Raw genomic sequence first — 20,137 nt, forward strand, 5'->3', positions numbered from 1 at the left:
GCATAACAGAAAATCAGAATTTTACCGTATGAATAGCTCCTATCTGACTTCTTTTCAATATTCCACATCCTTCCCTGGCCCCTTGTTTATGCAAAGTTGACTAAAACTCAAACATAAAATTAAAATTCGGACTCTTTGAAGGACTCTACGTTTAACGGGTTCTTCTTTTCGATTTTGAGTACATATATTTTTGAGAGGAGAGCAATTTTGATCTACAGGGTATGTCAAAAAGTCATTTTCTACGCTTGGGAGGTAATTCCAGGTCAAAATGAGACAAAAATTTGGCATTTTTTCCACTGAGCCTCCTTTGACTTGAAGGAAAGTTAATTTTATTTGTGACTTCTAGACAAGTTTGTCTCAGCACGGGGAAGGGAAAAGGTGGGGGATATTGGGAAGAAAATGGATAGGACCTATACGTTAGAAAACATCACAGTTTGTCTTGTCAGGTACGAATTAGGAAAACGCCTGTAAATAAAGAGCCAGAGAAAGTCCTAAACTTTTTTTTTTTTTTTGGTCTTGTTGATTTCTAGAACCCTCAAGCGTTCTAAATAGCCTTTTCATTTAGCCTGTATAAATAAAACTTACATTTGCGAAAAGCAAAATAAGCTTGGTGTAAGCATTACAAATATTCTATATAAAAAGTATTACAAATAGCTTTTTAATTACAAGTAGTGTAAACGAATAGCAGTATCTGCACATATAAGTGTTTTGTATATAAAAAATCGACAGTTACATCTATTTTCACATTTTTTATTGTATTTTAAATTTTCTTATTTAATACAGACAGCTATGACAAGGCTCGTAGCAAGCTGAAAAAGGCTTAGTACACTTCAGATCTGAATACAGACGATGAAGGACGTTTACGTAAACGAAAGGAACAAAGGCCTTTAACACCAGAAGTTAGCAGTGAAACTTCGGAAGATGAAATGAACTCTATGATTGAAATGCTACCTACTCCACCTAAACTAACTAAATCTATTAGGAAGCAAGATGTAGACGTTAGTTTTGTGTGCTTTACTTCTGCTGAAGACAAGGAGCAGAGTAAGTATCTCATTTAAATGAGCTATATTAGACAAGCTTCGCTAACAATTTCATGTGATAAGTCGCGTTGCACGCGCATTACACCCATTTACGCATATATATTGGTTGGGAAATCTAGAAGGATCTGAGCTGAATTTGATGAATTTAATTCGCCACTTTATTGTGTTAGAAACTATTAGAAGTTCCATGTTCGAATAGATTTTAATCGCGTTTCCTTTTTCAACTTAGTTAAATATATTATTAAAACATGAAGCTCAAGAAAGAACGAATAAGTTCTGTGCTCAATTTTGTGCTCCATGTGAGGATCCATGCGAATGAGAATATTAAACAGTTTTATATAATTTGTATTACTCTACAAATTGTATAGGGGTATAGGAGTGCAAGTGTAGATATACTTTTCGCACTGGAAATTTATTAGCTCCCAGTTAGAAGTATTTCGACGATACGATGCAGCAACCTCCTAAATCAACAGTACAGGATTAGGGAAAAATGTCCATTCAGTATTAGTAGCCAATCCTGTAGAAACTCCCCCTTCCTCTGCCTCGATTTGTACCTCTGTGCGCAGAAGGCGAAAGCAGATATGTTGATATTTTTTTGCATTACAGAAAAGAAATGAAACTGCCATATACGACAATGGTAGAGTGAAATCTTGTGGCTTATATCTTGCTAAATTCTTATAGTAATATGCATTTGTTCACACACAGATCTGAACATGATAAACCTAAAAATGAAAAAAAAAAAAAAAAAATCTCGATTTCGCCAAAAGTCGACATATCTGCTTATGCCTTCTTTGTGCAGAAAGGTGCAATAATGCGTGGGTTTCCTCGGGGTTCTCCCGTTTCCTTCCACCATTTCATTCATTTCTTATCCAGGGTGGCCACTCATTTGGAATTTCAAAATTCCCTGACTTTTCCAGAAATTTTCCCGGTTTTCCAGAAAATTTCTAGAGATCTAAAATTGGTATATCATTGTTTTTCAAAGCTTAAACAGAAGCTACAAGTGAAATGCAATGTGGACTAGAGGATCATTATTAAAGAAAGAATCACAAAAAACACTAGCGAAGATAAATAGTCTAATTTTACTCACTTACATGCCTAATTTTCAAATCTCCTGTGTGTTTCCACTCCACTGTAACCAACTGCTGCACAGAACGAGAAGAGGAATGTCTATCCCTATCGTTTTCCAACCTTAAGCTTAATACTAGTCACAAAAGTACACACACTTACAGTCCACTTCTAAAACACAAATTACTGGAACGAACACTACTTTACTGAAATGTTTTAAAACCTCAAATCACAGACTTGCAGTTCACTAAAATCAAAGTGAAGTTAAGACCACATCCACTTAAATGTTTTAAGACCTCAAACCAATAATCTCATCATCAATTGCAGACAGTTTCTCCTTGACATCATTCAACAACTTCATTTTCTTCGCCTCGAGTTCAATAACTTTATCCTTAATGGCATTTCTCTTCTTCTGTTTCTTCTCTTCCTCTTCTTGATTCCTCAGAGACTCAACATATACTCCATGAGCATTGCGGGCAGCATGGACAACCCTCTTTGTAATTGGAAACTTATCAATACCATCCACAGCTGAAATATTATCATGTACCTGCCTGAGTGCAATTAGACTCAACTCGCTTTGATTTTCAATTAAACATTCTTTGTTGATTGAAAATCCCCTCTCCACACTAGCATTTCCATGAGATAAAATGAGGAGAAATTTCACAAAATCAGTCATATGTATTGAGCATGCGCCTAAATGCAGCATCTCCATCCAATGGTCATCTAATTTCTTACTTTTCCTGTCATAAGTCCTCATTGCTTCCAATACAAGAGGACTTTTAGCAAAAACTTTGAATCCACCTTGGATTTCATCAGCTAATGTTTCTGAAATCCAATTCTTGGATACTACAATTTCTAGGCAATTGGACAATCTCTTTGCAGCTACAGTGTCATCCATAACAAACACTTGGATCCAGGAAAGAAATTGCTCTTGTCAGGTTGAATTTTAGAGGTGATCTGTCCATTATTTTCAGTATGAATTTCTGACATCCTGCGCGACAGTCTTGTCAAAATTCAAGAGTCTGTCTATCCGATACGGTATTGGCTTTTCGTATAGCATCCTTTGATGTGTACCCAATGTTTACAAACTTGGCTGCTTTAAGTTTTCGCTATTATTGAAATCAATCTTAACCAAAACACTATTTTTCACAAACGACCTGCAACAGACAATACTATGGCCTGGAGCGAGTTCTAAAGGAAAGGAGCTAATGGAGCTTCTCCCTGAAATTCACGCAAGAAAGGTTCAACAGTTTTTGCTAATGTTGTGAAAAAGCCAAGTTTTGCACCAAGCAGGTTATCATTTGTGAAATGTCTTACAGTATCAAAGCTTTTGCACTGTGGTACTTTCTTCTCATCAACAGCCCACTGTACGTATTTCTTTACGTTCGGTAATATTTCCATCGCCCGGGAAGCAACATCTGAATTTTCTGTCCATCTAATGCTGCAAATTTTTTTCGGAAACACAGAAGACCCTGTGCATCTTATGTAATCTGCACGACGAACTGGAACGTCTTTGAATAAATTATAAGACGCCCTTAGGAATTCTTCTAATTTCCAACCTGTTGCTTGCACGGCAGCTTTAAAAGCACAATTCATATTATGCAGCCCACAACTTGCAATATCAAGAAGAATTGGATCTGAAGGTGAACTTGCAAGGTCTTTCTGCAGGTCACTTAAAAATTTGAAGTTAACATGTGGGCCATCCATCGAAACTTGCTTGCTGACACTTGGTTTCTTTCATTGTCCCAAAACCGAATCGTAACGTCCATTTGCTGCTTTTGCAAGACTTTGTTAAGGCTTTCATCAAACCCAATAACATAATGCTTGCAAGCTTCTATTTCTTTGAGAAGATCACCTTTAAAAAGTCGTCCAAGACCATGAACGATAGTATAAGCTAACTTGGTACGTTGTAATTGCATCCTACTACAAATTTCACTATCAGGGAACATGAGCTTGAACTTTGTTGCCAGTCGGGAAGCAGATCGGAATGACAAGTGTTCCATTACTGCCTGTAACCACAGAACTTCAGCTTTAGTTACTGACTCAAGACACTAGAAACGACTTCATAACATTAGCATGTTTATTTTTAATAGATTCTTCGGAAGCCACCAGCATCTCTTTACTTACAACCAGTTCTTCAGCGGGACAAGAAGGACCTGGATTCTGACCACTACATTCCACTGCATTCTTTTGCTGACAAAAAGTTGTTATCGGCCGAGTTACTAGAGAGTTCTTCACAGCTGCAGTGTGTTTTTTGCCTTCCATGTGGCTAATAATAGCCCGTTTCCCCATGTTGCTGAGGCTAAAAGTATTTCTGCAAATCTTACAGAATGCTGCATTCCTGTTGTCCTTCACAGCAGAAAGCCACAATGAGAAGTTTGGGTTGGACAGGCAGTCGTTCGAAAAAGTAGCTTTTTTTACACATGATTGAGAAACTGAAATGAATAATATGAATATGAGTGTACCATTCATTCACATCAGAAATTAATATATATATAACAACATCAATAAAATAAGTACACTGTCTATTGTTTCTCATTGCTCAACGTTGTTACTGAATTTGGTATACCGAAAAAGTTAGTTCGATTAATAAGATGTGTTCAAGCGAATCCCAAAACAAAGTCCGCGTAGGAAAATACTTGTCCGCAAGCTTTCACGTTGAGAATGGCCTGAAGCAAGGAGACGCTTTGTCGCCATTATTATTCAACTTTGTCTTGGAGTATGTTATAAGGAAATTAAAGGATAGCAACCAGGGCCTAGAGCTAAAAGGTGTTTACCAGGTTATGGTATATGCCTATGATGTAAATCTGATAGGGGAAGATAAAGGAACAATAGAACGAAATGCAGAGATTTTATTAAACGCTTGCAGGGAAATGGGGTTAGAAGTAAAGGCAGATAAAACTAAATACATGGAAGTTCGCCGGAATAGTGATAATGCAAATTGCGAATGCGTCAAGATTTGGTACCCGTAGCCCCTTTAGCTTTTAGTCTGTGAATATTTTGGGTACAGATAGACAGACACGCGCATTAAATATATAGATGAGGCTTGTTTTGCAAAAGTTATTTTGAAACTGGGAATTAATTAACAACTTATATTTTTAATTCCACGCATGCTATTATATGTTATTACTGTTAGAAAGACAGTAAATACTACAAGCTTATGCTGCGACATTTAAAGAAACACTTTTGCAGCTTCCCGAAACATGTTCGTTGCCATTAGGTACAATTTTCACTTTCTTGGAATACATCAAAACTCAACAATCCTTAGAATCACTCCCCACTTCAGTTATGTAAAATACCTAGAATTATGTTGAATTCACTAAATTTAATTGTATATACAAAATTCATTCCCTAAACCAGTGGCGTATGCTGGGATTGTGACTTGGGCTATCACTAGACCTTGCAGATCCGGACAATAAGGCTAGTTGATTAAATGTTCACTTCACTAACAGTGCAGTCTTTTCTGTAGTTGTTTTATTACACATTTCGAAGAATAAGCACTAGCAATTGTCTAGTTCACTTTAGATATGGGCTTCAGTGATAGCTTTGATAGCCCACAATATACACTACTGCCCTAAACTCGTATATTACACTGCAAAACAATGCCGCGTCTTTGACGTGGGAGACCCGGGTTCGATTCTTGGCGGGATCTCATGTGGTTCGTATTCCACGTTAATCAGTAGGCCCATGTCTCATATAGCCTCACTGCAGAACGGAATGTTAAACTTAAAAAAATCAAATCAAACTATCCCTTACTAGTAGAAAGAAGAAAAGACATTTTAGGAACTGTCGATTTTTGTGCAATTAAAGAATAACTTGTGAACAGTGTTTCTTCCAGACATTTTTTTTTGGGGGGAGCACTGCCCCCTGAAGCTCAGAGTTCCCCCCGAAGGAGACCAAAATAACAGTCTATCATATAATAATAAACAGAATAGTACTTGCAGTGCCCCTCCGGAATACTAAGTGTGCCCTCAGAACATTGTTTCTGAAAGAAACACTGCTTGTGAAGGACTTTTTTTTTGCGAAATTTCATCTTAATTAGTTCCAAAGCGGCTGACTAACATATCGAGTCCTTGTAAGAAGAAATGAAAGTACACTCAAATTGTGGCGCGCTAATAGGTTAATTTTTGAGCCATTTTTCGTGGCAATTAAAACGCAATTCTTGTAGCTTTCTTAACTGCACAGGAAGACAACAAATACGTACTCACGGAGCGGCATATATTTTATGGCACCATTTTTATTCTATGAACTGTTAATACATACAAAAACTTTATATTCTCAAAGGAAACTATATATATTAATGGGTCATTTCAAAAAAGTGGGGGCAACTGCCCCCGCCCCCCTAATCGACGCCCATGAATCAGCCATCCTTTATTCTCTTTACATATTTAGAAGCGAATAATTTATATAGGATGAATCAACATTTACGCAATGTTACAATCAATATGCATGCTTATTTCCTCAGACCAAAACAAATCTATACTAGAATTTAGGATTGGAAAATCGAATGTAACGGAAACTCAAATACGAATACGAACAATGCGCGAAAAGGTCGATAAGCGGCTCAAAATTACAGAAAATAAATCCAACCCATCGCAGAAATGTCGTTTTACATAATATTTACAAATCATTGACATTGGAAAAATTCAGAAAAATTACCAGTGTATACTTTATCACTCCTACGGGTGGTTACGCGCATTAACGAAAACTGACACGTTAATCATACATAAGGTATACACAATAAATTCACACACCATGACAGGAACCTTGGGCAACTCAGGGACACGAACCCCTAAATCCCAGTAAAATTATTGTTTTTAATTATTCTTTTGTGATTCCAGGCCCCCGGGCATTTATCCCCTATTCCCCCTCCCCTGTCGCCAGCCCTGCAAACTCGTAAACCATTATTAAACAGAAATCATGTGAGTTATACGGCAAAGAAGTCCATGTGTTAAGAAAAAGAATTACTCGAAAACATGGTATTTTGATCTAGGCCCATAGCTAGGAAATGGCCAACGGAGGTGGAGCCCGCACCCTGCGACAATCCTCAACCCACTTGACTGAAATTTTCATTTCTTTTTTAAACAAATATATGTTTTAAAAAAATAAGTAGTCAATAATTCTTAAAGTTATTTTCTTGGAAAAACACCATTACAGAATTTACATAAAATCAGTTTAAAATTGCAAAATTCAAATCAAGAAACAGTTCTACTCATTATCTGCTTATTATTCGTTAATTTGCAATCAAATATTTCTCCGGATTTAACAACAAATATAGAATAGGCTACCTTCACCAGCTGTGCTTATTAGCAACCTCTGTCATATTGTACTACAAGGTTATGCTATCGTTCTTTGACGTCACAAACGAATGTCACAAAAATACAGCAGACAAAGAACTCGTTTCTGATTGGTTATTAATTTCGGCATTTCTTTAATCTAACAACATATATTGTTGGCAAGCAATAATTCCATTGTTGAAAACAGTAAATTGAAACTTTCAGTTAAATATTATTTTATAATGTAAAATGAATTAAAATATAACCATATTGAATTAGAAATGAGTAGTTATGTGCAGATATACTGAATTTAGACCGAAATCGTTTAAAATAAAGATATTTTATATTTGAAATTAGGCCTATTATACTGACGCACAGTCCTTTACAAATTGTTAGTATACTTTTATTTCATAGTGTTGTTTTAAAACTCTTATACAGCTCACACACGAGCGATAAGCTGGATTTTCGTATTGTTCATTCACAGAATGAGCAAAGATCATCCCACATGCAGTGTTGAATTCAGGGGTGCCCCGGGGGACATTTCCCCCGGAGATAAAAATCCCCCCCCCCCGAAGACACATGAGAAAATTTACAAGATATTAATACTGGTATGATTTTCTCCAACATATCCATCCAGCATTATCGCCCCCCCCCCCGGAGAAAAGTTTCTAAATTCAACACTGCTCACACGGGTTTTTCGCAGACCGTCAACTTGGCGGCGCAAAACGGGGGGAGAGGGGCGCAGAAGCGTAAAATCGCATTTTTTTCTTTAGGAAATTTTCACGAATTTTTTGCGACCTTAGTTTTCAAGGTATCATACTGAAATTTTGCATACGTATTCTGTGGACCTTTGACTATTTTTCATGGAAATATGAAATTTCCATGTTACGAACCCGTCATCACTAGCTCAGCATATATTTCACAATGTTGTAATTGAACAGTACTATACATCAGTCACGAGCAAAGGCGTCCACAGAAAATTTCGCAGGGAGAGTGAAGAATACAAGCTTAATAAGTATAAACTTTTAATTTGAAAGCATAACTTCCTATTATAGAAATTATTATTAACCTATGCAATTTTCCAGAGTAATCGACTGACCCTTCGACCCCCTCTGTGGACGCCCATGGTCATAAATATCGTGAGGAATTATGTATTTTATTAATACCCAACCCCCTTGCACGTAACTAAAAGATACCATCTTTAATGGTCACACGGAGTAGAATAGAGGCTGGATAGATGGCCGAGTCATCAAAAAATTATCTTGTTTTCCTAGAAATCGGTATCATTTCCTGGAATTGGGAGGCAAGTTTCGACAAGCCTTTAGTTGTTATGTTCATAGCCTTTTACGACTACCACAGAAGTCCGTGGGAAAATTTTGGTGATGGGAACCGGGTGTTGCTATGCTCATAGTCTTTTACGCCTACCAGATGTAGAGACAAGATGAAACATGCCTTTTTCGGCCTTTTAGGGCTACCATCAGCTATAGGTTCATGAAAAAACACGCCTTTTCTAGTCGTCTTGTATTGGTTAGCTAATTTGGATTCCCAAGCCCCGCCTTTCCCCGCAAAGACTCTTGGACGGCATGTTCATAGCCTTTTACGGCTACCACAGGAACCCGGGGGGAAATTTTGTTTTGTGAGAGCCGGCTGTTGCTATGCTCATAGTCTTGGATGCTCATAATCTTGGCCGGCTATCGGATCTTCATCAGAGTCCTTTCAGTTATCACGATCGAAGCTTCCCAATTCATTGATTGATTTTCTTTTCGTTATGTTTGTTGTGGGAACCGGGTGTTGCTATGCTCATAGTCTTGGATGCTCATAATCTTGGAGGGCTATCGGATCTTGATGAGAGTCTTATGAGTTATCACGATCGAAGCTTCCCAATTGATTGATTGATTTTCGTCTTTTCGTTATGTATTGAATAGCTATTTTGCATAGCATAGGTTAGTTATTTTAGACCTTTACCCCCAATCCTTTGATATTTAGTGATCGAAGCACTCCAATTTGATTGGTCTTCGTCTTTCCCCGACTCGTTCCTCCTGGGAAACCGAAGAGCATACTTAATGTCTTAAAATATTCAATGCTTTCCCATCGAGAATCGTACCTGAACACTAAATATGCTTTCATTTTGAAAGCTCTCTCATCGGAATCGAAGACCAAGACCAGTACTTCACGATTTAGAGTTGAATTAATCCTTGCATAATAAAAAAAAAAAAAAAAGAAAAAAAAAAAAAAGAATTTCACGTGTTGATTTTAGCGTAGCATATGATATACATTGTTCGAAGCCCTTCATTTCGAAGCACTATAATGCTTTCAAGTGTTCAATGCTCCCTTTCTCTCTCTCTATCATCGAGAATCGAACAAGGATCAAAGTGGTATTAAAACATAAATAACAAAAATAAATTTAAAAAATACATCACCACATTATTATTATTATTATTATTATTATTATTATTATTATTATTATTATTATTATTATTATTATATTGGAGGAGTGAAAGTGAAGCAGAAAACTAACCTTGATTGTGGCTTCGCTAACTTACGATATAAAGACACTGTACACAAAAATCCACTTTGGTATGGAGCTGAGATCGAATTTGGTACTTCATGATTTTAGAGTTGAACTAGTCCTTGTATTAAAAAAAAAGAATTTCACTTCGTTTCACGACAGAAAGGAACGAATGTTAAGATTCCGTCTATCCCCCGTGCGTGCAGGTGAAAATCCTTTTAAGGCATAACCGTGGGACGTAAAACCCATTTTGTTTGATAGCTTTTCGGCTCCCTTCCTTCATTATCATCGTAGGCATAAACGTGGGACGTAAAACTCAAAGATTTCATTTCTTTTTTCTCTTGTTCCCCTTTTCTTTCTTTGCGTGTTTCATTTCACTATTGGTATAGTAAACTTGATAATGCAAATGAAACATTAAATATTGTATGGACATTATTAACTGTTTCTCCAGATCATAAGCTTCAACAGTTGCCAGCGTATTATCTGGTTTCGACATTATCATTGAGGATTCTAACAAGGTGAGCAGTGTAGTACTAATTCTAGTGCATTTAATAATAATAATAATAATATAGTGAAATTGAAATCTTTTATTATTTTCACATAAAATTTGTATTTTGTGATCGATCAATACGGTAGGATTTTTAAATTAGTATACTAATGTTGTTGTTATTCCGATACTTCTCTTTTAGGAATTAAGAAACTTCATTTAGAATGGTTGATTTGAAAAGAAACCGCACGGACATCTATTTTTTTACTAAGGAAACGATGTACACTTATCTTTATTACGACAGTCTTTAGTTCGATCACAGTAAAACGTAAGTTTACGGTGAACAACATTGTGTTTGTAGATTTTTTCAATTTATCAGAAAGTCCACACGGTGTGAGCCGTGATCGAATCAGGGACCCCAAAAGTACTGGATGTAAATCCTCTATCACTGAGCCACCATATTCGTCAAACCTAAAATGTAATAGGTTTGTACATCATGTAGACTCCCACGGAAAATAAAGATCGGATCGAATTTATGATATTCAATGTTAAAACCAGAAATATTTTCTATCATTTTAATTTGATAAAGAGATGACAATTTATTTTGGAACGGTGAATTGTTTTCAAAGAAACCAGTTTCCGATCTTAACATTTTGAGTGTTGATTCTCGAAGTATTCTCAAAAATGTGAATCAGACGGACAGACACGACTTTCATGTGGCTTTCCGTTGCATTTCGTAGTCTGGAAGTGTGCCTGGATTCCGATCTTCATTTTCGTTGTTGTGTGAAAAAAAAAAGACAAGCATACAATAGAAGATTACGAAGAGGTTTGTAGGTTAATTCCTTGTTTTATCACATTGCATGAAGAGAGAGAGAGAGAGAGAAAGTATATGTATATATATATATGTGTGAAAGAAGAAGAATGCATTGTCATGGCTGCGATATCTTGTTTCTGAGAAGTGTGATTATAATAATCTGTATTCGTTCATAGAGGACGGCAATGTTACGCAGACCAGCGGAAAAGGCTAAAAGAAGTTTTTTTTTTTTATTGCTAGTTGTCGTGCACTGTGGCAGAGTGCTTACATCTAGTGCATACAGTTCCTAGTTCGACATCCGAACAAGTAAGCTTATAATGATCAACATCGTGTCCGTGAGTTTTCATGGGCTACTCACACATTCTCATTCTACTAATTATTCAATCATTCATTTGCCTTAATCACCCTGGTAAAGCAACGACTTATTCTTTCAGATGGATACTTAGTGTAGTAGAGCATTGTTCGGCAACCCACTGCATGCGGTCCCTAGTTCGATGTCTGATTAAGTAAGCTTATAATGAACAACATCATACACTACATGTTGTTCTCCAGACATAAGGAGTACAAGATAATTTTTGAATGAAATATAATTATTGAATCTTGAATCAGCGATCACAAAATTTTTTTGAAAGACCCCTTCTAAATCGACTTTTCGTATTTTTTAAGGGAATAAGGTCATCATAGCGAGTTAAGTAATATTCTGAATCTGACTACACTTTATGTAGTTGTCCAGATATAAGACGTACAAGAAAATTTTTGATTCAAAATATATTGGATCTTGGATCAAGGTATCACAATCTTTTTTGAACGTACCTCTAAATTGAGTTTTTGTATTTGCTACGGAGTAAGAACATCATACTGTGTTAAGTGATAGTTTTCGTAATCTTTAAGAGATGAAATATTTCAGTTTAACGTCCCACAAATATGCTCCTTACGATAAAAGAACACATGTTTAAGAAAAGTGCTGGAATTAATGTGAAAAGTGTCCCAAGAAAAGAGAGTGTGATATTGCCCACAATAAATTTACTTCCTTGGAGGTCGAACCAGGGACCCTAAGCACCATAGATAAGTACACTATCATTCAGACGTTCAAACCACAGTACAAATGTAGTGATTGTTTTGTGTCCTCACGTACGAACAGTCATCCCTTTACTTATTTAATATAAATAAAATAAAACTGTTTATCTATCTGTTTGTATGTCTGTCTAATGTATGTGCTCTGGGATCACCAAACATGATTATTTTAACATTGAACATGGTAGAATGAAGAAGAAATTGGGAGAAAACGGCAGAGCCCCCGAGAAAACACACGAGCACAGTGTTTGTCCAGTACAAAGTCCATACGGTTCGAAGGGGAGTCGAATCGAGGACCCTTGAGTTTTCGTATTTACCACGGAATAAGAACATCATACTGAGTTAAGTGATAGCTTTCACAATCATTCAGACATCATATCCCATCGTAAAAAAAAGAGAGAGAGAGAGAGATGAAATCTTTCAGTTTAACGTCCCACAAATATGCTCCTTATGCTGTAAAACGGACGATATTAGTGTGAAATACATATTTTTCCTGGCCGCTGGTTTTTATTGATATTGATGCATTAGTATCGTATTTGCAAAGTGGAAATGTATGTTTAACATATAAAGGAATTTAGATTAATTTATCTGGACGTAACATGAACGATCTTCAATTTATTAAATTGATATCTTCAGCGTGTGTGTGTAAGACATGTATAAATAAGATGAAACATTATTATTATTATTATTATTATTATTATTATTATTATTATTATTATTATTATTATTATTATTATTATTATTATTATTATTATATTAACGAAATGAACATAAGTTTTCCAAGTGTGTTTTTTATAAGATCGGCTGTGTGAACATTGCTGATGAAAGATTAAAATTGGAAATGAACGTGTTTTGCAAAGAAAAACTCATAGATTTAGTTATGGTTGACTTATTTGATAGTGTGCAAACACAATCAAGATATCGATATGTAATATGGCAACCCGACTTGAAAGCACGTGCTGCTAACAGAAGAACAAAAATGGATGGCATTTTAAAAGTTGTATTCTTTACGGGACATCCTTTATTATCTCATTCTTACTTTCTCGAAAACTACGCATAAGATTCTATTCTATTCTATCCAGCCGGCTAAATGGCTAGGAATACAGCAGAACTAAATTTTCCCCCGAGTAAAAATTCCCGGTTTTTCATCAAAATTCCCTGACTTTTCCAGAATTAAAAATCTCCCTGACTTTTCCCGGTTTTGCAGGTTTTCCAGGTGAGTGGCCACCCTGTTATCATCACTGTCTTCTTTAGCCTAGCCGGCATAATGGTGGGACGTAAAACTCGAAAGTACAATAATGTATTTATAATTACTACCACAGTTTGAGATACTAAGATTCTGTTAGGGCAATTATTCGTTTTAAAGTGGAAATCGTGTTATGTTTATGAATTCAAATCAAGCTTTTCATAAAAATTTGACACTTGTAAAAAATATAAAAATTTCAACATATAATATATGTGTTCGAATACCGAAACTATCCTCCTGTTTGAGATCTATAGAGTTTTCTTTAGTTAATTCAATAGATGAAGGGATAATGCTTCTGCAAAGACTCATTAATTTCTTAGGGCTCAATATATTCGTAATATCATTTCAGTTTTCAAAGTTTTGGTATTAGTCGAAAGATCTTTCAGGACAATCGAACAAGCAGCAGTAGAGAACAAGAGTACAGCGACCTCCCGATTATCTGTGGAATTGGGTGGCACAGGCTCCGCGAATAATGAAAATAGCAGAAAACCCGTAAAAAGGCTAAAATGTCGGACATTGCTTGTTTGTAAAATAAATTTGTTCTAGCTTAAAAAGCTTATTGTATTGTACGTAAAACGTAATAGAAAGCGTGCAAATGTGTATACAGAACAGTAAAATTATTTGTACTTGAACCGGTATTTTTCTGTACAACGTAAAACAATGAACGAAAAGGTGTGTACTTACAGTGAAGCCAAGGTACGATACTGTAAGCTAATTTATACAACCTGCGGGTAATCATGAATATACTGCAGTTTATTGAAGAATGTTGGGATTTGCTGTTGCTATTAGCTCAGCATTCACTTTCTCAGTTTGCTTGCATGTAGTAAAGCCCAATTGGAATTAGCTGAGTTGTGATTTTAGTTTTAATCAACAATGTGTCCAGGTAGGAAATTTCTTCTTTGTGTAATCAACTACATGTATTTTATTTTATTAATTTATTTTTTTTTTTCAGAATTCCGTCGTGAACTATTCCACGAACTCAGTTTCCTAAGGGCGACTGTAACTCGTTAGACATGTTAGAACTATTGTTAAATGAAAAAGCAGTTTTTAAAGGAACCGGCTCTCAGGAATTTGCGAAAGAAAATCTGGAAAAGCTTCCTATATCTAGTGAAGAGGATTTACTTTTAATGGAGGAAAGTCTATCCAATGAGGGAACAAAGAACGGATTGGTAAGTTATGCTATTCGTTCTCCTACCCCATCACCGTTTTAATATTTTATCATCCACTTTTGTTTGCCTGTGTTTGCTGTTGATGAGTTGTTAAGCTCGTCGTCTTGTAAGGGAGGGGTCCCGTGTTTGATTTCCGGTGGGAAACAATTTGTTCGGATCGCACGATTCCTTAAAGGGGCTGACGAATCAAAAAAATGCTCCTTTGAGAAATCCTTTATGCACGCATTGCACAGTTTTGAAACCTGTATTTTTAAATAGAACAGGTGTGGCTTTACTTATGAAGTTACCGCAGTCTCTACGTTGAAATTTTTGGAAGCCTTTGGAATATAGGCCTCTCAAATTCATCTTCCCACCCTTTCGATATCTTATATCTCCGAAGCTAGTTCAAGTTATGAGTTGTTCTTTTGTGTGTGGTGTTTGTACAGTACTTCCTTGCTCTGGGTGAAGTTTCAGGGTAGATTCCGATATGACCTCATTGTTAGTTTCCTTGTCAGAGTTAAGCAGTCTGCACATTACGGTCTTCTACGAGCCAACCATTACGTGCGAGGACGAGTGACTGCCTTTCACTCAAAAGCGCTTTATTTATTTAAACTGTATTCTAATATATTCTCTATTCATTCTAACCTAATCAATTTATCGATTTGGTTTTGGTCCTAATAATTTAAAGGTTAAATTATAAGCTATAATGATACGTAGATAGAATTGTTATTGCCTTGATCATTTCTTCTAAGACAGGTAATGAAATTTTTATCCAGGAGAACAAGGAAATAAAATTTAGTTGAAAGAAAGGGTCGGATTGAAAATGTGCTCTCGTGCGATAATTTGACGTGGAATGACCCATATATGTTTATTTCCTTTTAAAAGAATTAGTACTGGTAAATTTCCCGAATAAATCGAAAAGTATTTAAAGCACATCGCTGACATATATTAGGAAGAGTAAGGTGGGTAGATATTTACACAGTATTAGAGGGCAGTTATTTGTTCTTTTCCTGCTTGCTATCTTTTGCGTTAGTGCCTTTTTATGTTGAACGTTTAATGTGTGTGAAATATATTTTGGAAGTAAATGGGCTCAAACTTAGATAATAGTTTTGAAGTCGATTACAAATACCTATCTTCTAACATTTTTCTTTCAATTACACACAATATATCATGTCTTCCTCTAAGTTAAAGTTAGAGGCAAACGAACATGATTAAGTAAATTGCCAAATTCTTCAGTTGCTGTTTTTACATTATCTGGTTATAACTAGATTAGATTTCATGGATTTGCAGATGTTAGAATATCAAAATAATACACGGAGACTCAACTATAACACATTTATTCTTCTTTCCACAGAATCCGTAGAGAAAGCTTGCTGGACAGTTACAGAAAAAGAAGTGGAGACGACAATTCAGAAGTGGCTGCGACGAGCGAAGGAGAGACAGGAGGGAAGAGAACAAAGGTTAGTTCCTATAATTTATTGGGCACGTGAATTTTTAAGTAGTAAAATTCCACAAACATTCAAAAGTAGTGAAATGATTTACTGTTGTTTTAATGTATTGCTCAGAACATCAGGTAGACGAACAAGATAAGTACAGAATAGAAACTGAAGTTTAGCGTACTCTGACAACAAACTCTACGATACTAAGCAGCTATGTTGTATTGAAGAAATAGTATACTTGCTTACAGTCGCCCGTTTAACTTTATTTAAAAATATATGTCAGGGTGTTTACTCAGGGTCCAATACTTTTGAAAAGAAAATTCATAGTTTTACCGAACAGCTTGCTATGCATATGTATTCATGCTACATAACTAGTAGATTAAGATACGAAACTATAAATAAATGCATAGAAATGTTTAAACTTTAGAAACAGAACTCTAACATTGAACTTTGCACTGCCATCTTTGCATACATTATTTCGGAAAGGTGGGGATATAATAAAGGTACTGGAAATTCTCATTATTTTTTGAAATTAGGTTTTGATTTGTTCGTGATTGCGAATTGAAGTTTTACCAACAGCCATTTTGAAATTTTTTAAAATCATTTTGATTTCCACCCAAATAAAGTGTTATGAATACCCATGTTGTGTAAAATTTGGTTCCGATATGTTGATAATTGTGGGAATTACGAGTTCTTAAAACGTATGGTGTTCACATTCTGGAAAGTCAAGGAAATGGATTTCAGTCAGGGAAACCAGAAAAGTCAGGAAAAATGCAGAAGGGGGCTTTGGATTAGATTTGATCCTATTTTATTCCTTTATAATTAATGTAGAAATTTCCTATTTTCTTTACATTTCAAGTTGATATAAGCAAAGATATACTAATTTTATAAACCTAAAATTTGGATATTAGCATCTAAAATGGCCAAAATTTGATTTTAAAATCCTTGACGTTTCTAATGTCCTAAATGCTTTTGAAATTGAAATTAGTTTTACATACTAAATAATAACCGTAACCTTTTATGGTGAATACGTTTTCCATATCACAATGACAAGACTTCCTCGAAGTGCTATGTTCCTTTGTAATTTGTAATGGGTGGGGTCGATAAACAGAAGTCAAAATATTTCTTTCTCAGTGCCATTCTGAGAACGTGAAATGATGTCACGCTCTACACTATTTCAAATATAGGATTTTTTTCAATAAAAATATGTTCCATGTAGTTTTAGAAAAGTAAATAGGCTATGCTTTATGCTGTTCCAGATTTCAACTAGCATTAACAAGTCCAGATAACGAATATTTTCATTCCTTATAATACTTGTTAGCTTAAAGCTTATTTAAGAATTCTACAAAGGCAAAGTTTGAAGTGCGCAATAACTTACAAAGTGTTAACATAACGCCCTGAAAAGGATTCATCTAAAAATTTTAATTTACACTTTGTTAGACTTTAAGATCCGTAGTCTAGGGATTAGATATAAACATTATAATTAGAAAGACTTATGTGTGCTTTGGAGGTTGATTCCTGCAAGGGCACTGAACATATTAGATGCAGTGCATACAGTGCACCCACATATCATACGCATCAGAGGGTATCTACTTTTCTTCCTTGCTGGCGGCTTATTTTTTTATTTTACGGCAGAAAACTTCCAATCTCTTCTTGGTTTTATTAATATTTTTTCACCTTTCTTCCAACACTTATAATATGTAATTCTATAGTAGGTTGTCATAAGAGAAAAATAATTTTAAGGACATGCATTTCTCAATTGATTTTCATTGTACTGTTTATTTTTTTTTCTTTCTTTTTTCACTCATCTGGCATAATTATATAACATTCCATAATTATTCATGTCAATACATTTTTCCTATTGTACAGAAGAAATGGCTTTCTTTCAAATTTGCTATTTTAAGTGTTTAATCTTTCATAATGCTTAAGCAAACACATTTTAATAATAATACATTTTGTAATTTGTAGTTCAATTTGGAATTTGGAATTGTAACTTTATATAGCTCTGAGTTTCGTTTATATAGTTTAAAGCCAAGTTCGATCCAGGTCCCAGTTACGTAATTTGTACTCTTTAAACATAAAGAACCTTACTTACAAAGTTCATAATTAGATTTTAATTTTGATCGTTGTGATGTTGATTATACCTAGAATTAATTTTCCTTTTTTCTTAATTTCAGAAAAAAGAAAAGTGGAGCGTAGGAAGAACTTCATGAGATGTCAGACGTGTAATGTAATATAATACTTAAATATTATATATATATTCCTATATCTATGTAAACTAAATAGGTTGAGTATATATTTTTTCTACTAAGTTAAAATAAGCTTTTTTTTTTTAAAAGTATTTTGTTTAGTTACAGCATTATGCGTTATAATACCTTTTATAGTCTCCACAATAATAGTTATACAAACAGGTATAAAAAACTTTTGATATCATTCTTATGCCAAAAAAAAAAAGATCATTACAATCTTATTCAATATGTTAAAAAAGAAATATTGTGGACCAGTCTATCTACGAAAGCTCCAATATAAAAAAGCACTGTTAAGAACTTCAAGATACACTTAGAGGTAACCCAATAAAGTATATTGTTATCTTGCTCGTTTCTTTCTATGTTACACCTTTCTTATTATTTAATGTATATAATTTCAATAATTTAAAACGTTCTTGGCCATTAAGGGACGTCATGGTTTGAGTGAAGTTAATATTCTCCTATGAGCATGATAATATGCACAAAAAAAGTTTTGGGGGGTAGTGTTAAAAAGTTTTGCTGGTCGTTTGTTTAAATACGAGAAGTGAAGCGTAGCTGTCTTGTCTGTTTTCTGAAACTTTAGACTGAATCCAGGGAGGTTTTTACATCAAACTTAGAAATGGGAAAAGTGGGCGGCTGGGAAACGAAGGTGTTTGGATAGGGTTAAGTTTTTGTTGTTTTAAAAGAATTAAGTTATCAAAAACAAGCCAATGTGTTATATTTTCAAAAAAATAAATATATAAATAAAAAATAAAATAAAATTTCTGAATCTGTATTATTCTGTTGTAATTCTTTAAAACGTTCCGGAAGATCTGAAACCTTGTTCTGTTTTTGCATCCCTAAGATGTTCCTTAACACACAATCTGAAATTTCTTTTAATTATTCTTACACAATCTTCCACACAGCTGAATTTTACTTAGAGGACTCGTGATTTTTAATTTTAATCCTTGCAATAGCTTTTAAAAAAATTACGAATATATCCGTCCGAAGTTTCGGTGAGAGTTTTAATATACACCCTCCCAACTCTCCGGACTTGGTTCCCAGCGATTACAACGTGTTCAGAGGAATGAAAAAGTCCCTGCGTGGTCGTCGGTTTGCAGATGCTCATGAACTTGGACAAACTATAAAAATATGGTTGGGTGGGACTCCAAATAATTGGTTCTAGGAGAGTCTTGTGAAGTTGATACACCGCTAGCAAAAGTGCATAAAGATAAAGGGAGATTATATTGAGAAGGTGGATACATCAGATGCTCTATATACATATATATAGCATCTGATGTATAAACTGATTTGATCTTTATGGGTATAACGCTCTTAATACATTCGTAGTAATATGAAGAGAAGTAGTTTGATGGAAAGGGAGGATAACACTAACTACTAATTAGATATCATTTTATTTGAAAAGCACTGTAAAACGCTTATTTGTATTGGTCCTTGGCTTAGAAATTAATCAAATACAGAGAAATTAATATGGCAGGAATTTTGAATAGAAATATTGGTCTTTTTCTACCTATTTCCACTGAAATTATTAGAACCTTACTTCAGAAAATCGCCTTTGGTTGGTTTGATAACTATTGAACAAGGATGCTGCTCTGCACGCACGAAAGGATATGGAATTCTGAAAAAGACAGAAAGAAGACTAAGTGAAGTATACATTACAAGCAATTTTGAAGCTACATTTCAATAATATGTTACTGTTTTCATTTTGTTTACCCAATCATATATATATAGTATAAAAGATAAGTGTTTTAACATATCATGCGTTGATTTATTTGATATGTGAACCTAATATC

General features: G+C 34.9%; 1 protein-coding gene and 2 long non-coding RNA genes across 8 annotated transcripts in view; 1 reads left to right on the top strand and 2 right to left on the bottom strand.

The window, feature by feature from the left end:
- Positions 1-20,137, bottom strand: part of LOC145693373 (MKRN2 opposite strand protein) — a 148,730-nt gene that overhangs the window by 18,762 nt on the left and 109,831 nt on the right. For 4 of the 5 annotated variants that reach the window (XM_081769317.1, XM_081769316.1, XM_081769315.1 and 1 more), the window contains one exon: positions 19,885-19,962. In XM_081769317.1, the coding sequence (XP_081625443.1) occupies positions 19,885-19,962 (78 nt within the window). Of the gene's footprint in view, positions 1-2,131; positions 4,427-19,884; positions 19,963-20,137 lie in introns of those variants that run through there. The other variant, XR_014132755.1, reaches the window with a different exon arrangement.
- Positions 742-16,119, top strand: LOC145693374 (uncharacterized). 2 transcript variants are annotated; one of them, XR_014132756.1, is made up of 3 exons: positions 742-1,041; positions 14,464-14,680; positions 16,014-16,119. It is a non-coding gene; the product is annotated as an uncharacterized LOC145693374 (long non-coding RNA). Both variants share the same exon structure in this region.
- Positions 4,381-14,454, bottom strand: LOC145693375 (uncharacterized). Its single transcript, XR_014132758.1, has 2 exons — positions 9,900-14,454; positions 4,381-4,540 (listed from the first exon to the last, which is right to left on the bottom strand). It is a non-coding gene; the product is annotated as an uncharacterized LOC145693375 (long non-coding RNA).

The sequence above is a fragment of the Thermobia domestica genome, chromosome 8 (assembly GCF_964235325.1).
Source record: "Thermobia domestica chromosome 8, izTheDome1.hap1.1, whole genome shotgun sequence".
Taxonomy (NCBI): domain Eukaryota; kingdom Metazoa; phylum Arthropoda; class Insecta; order Zygentoma; family Lepismatidae; genus Thermobia; species Thermobia domestica.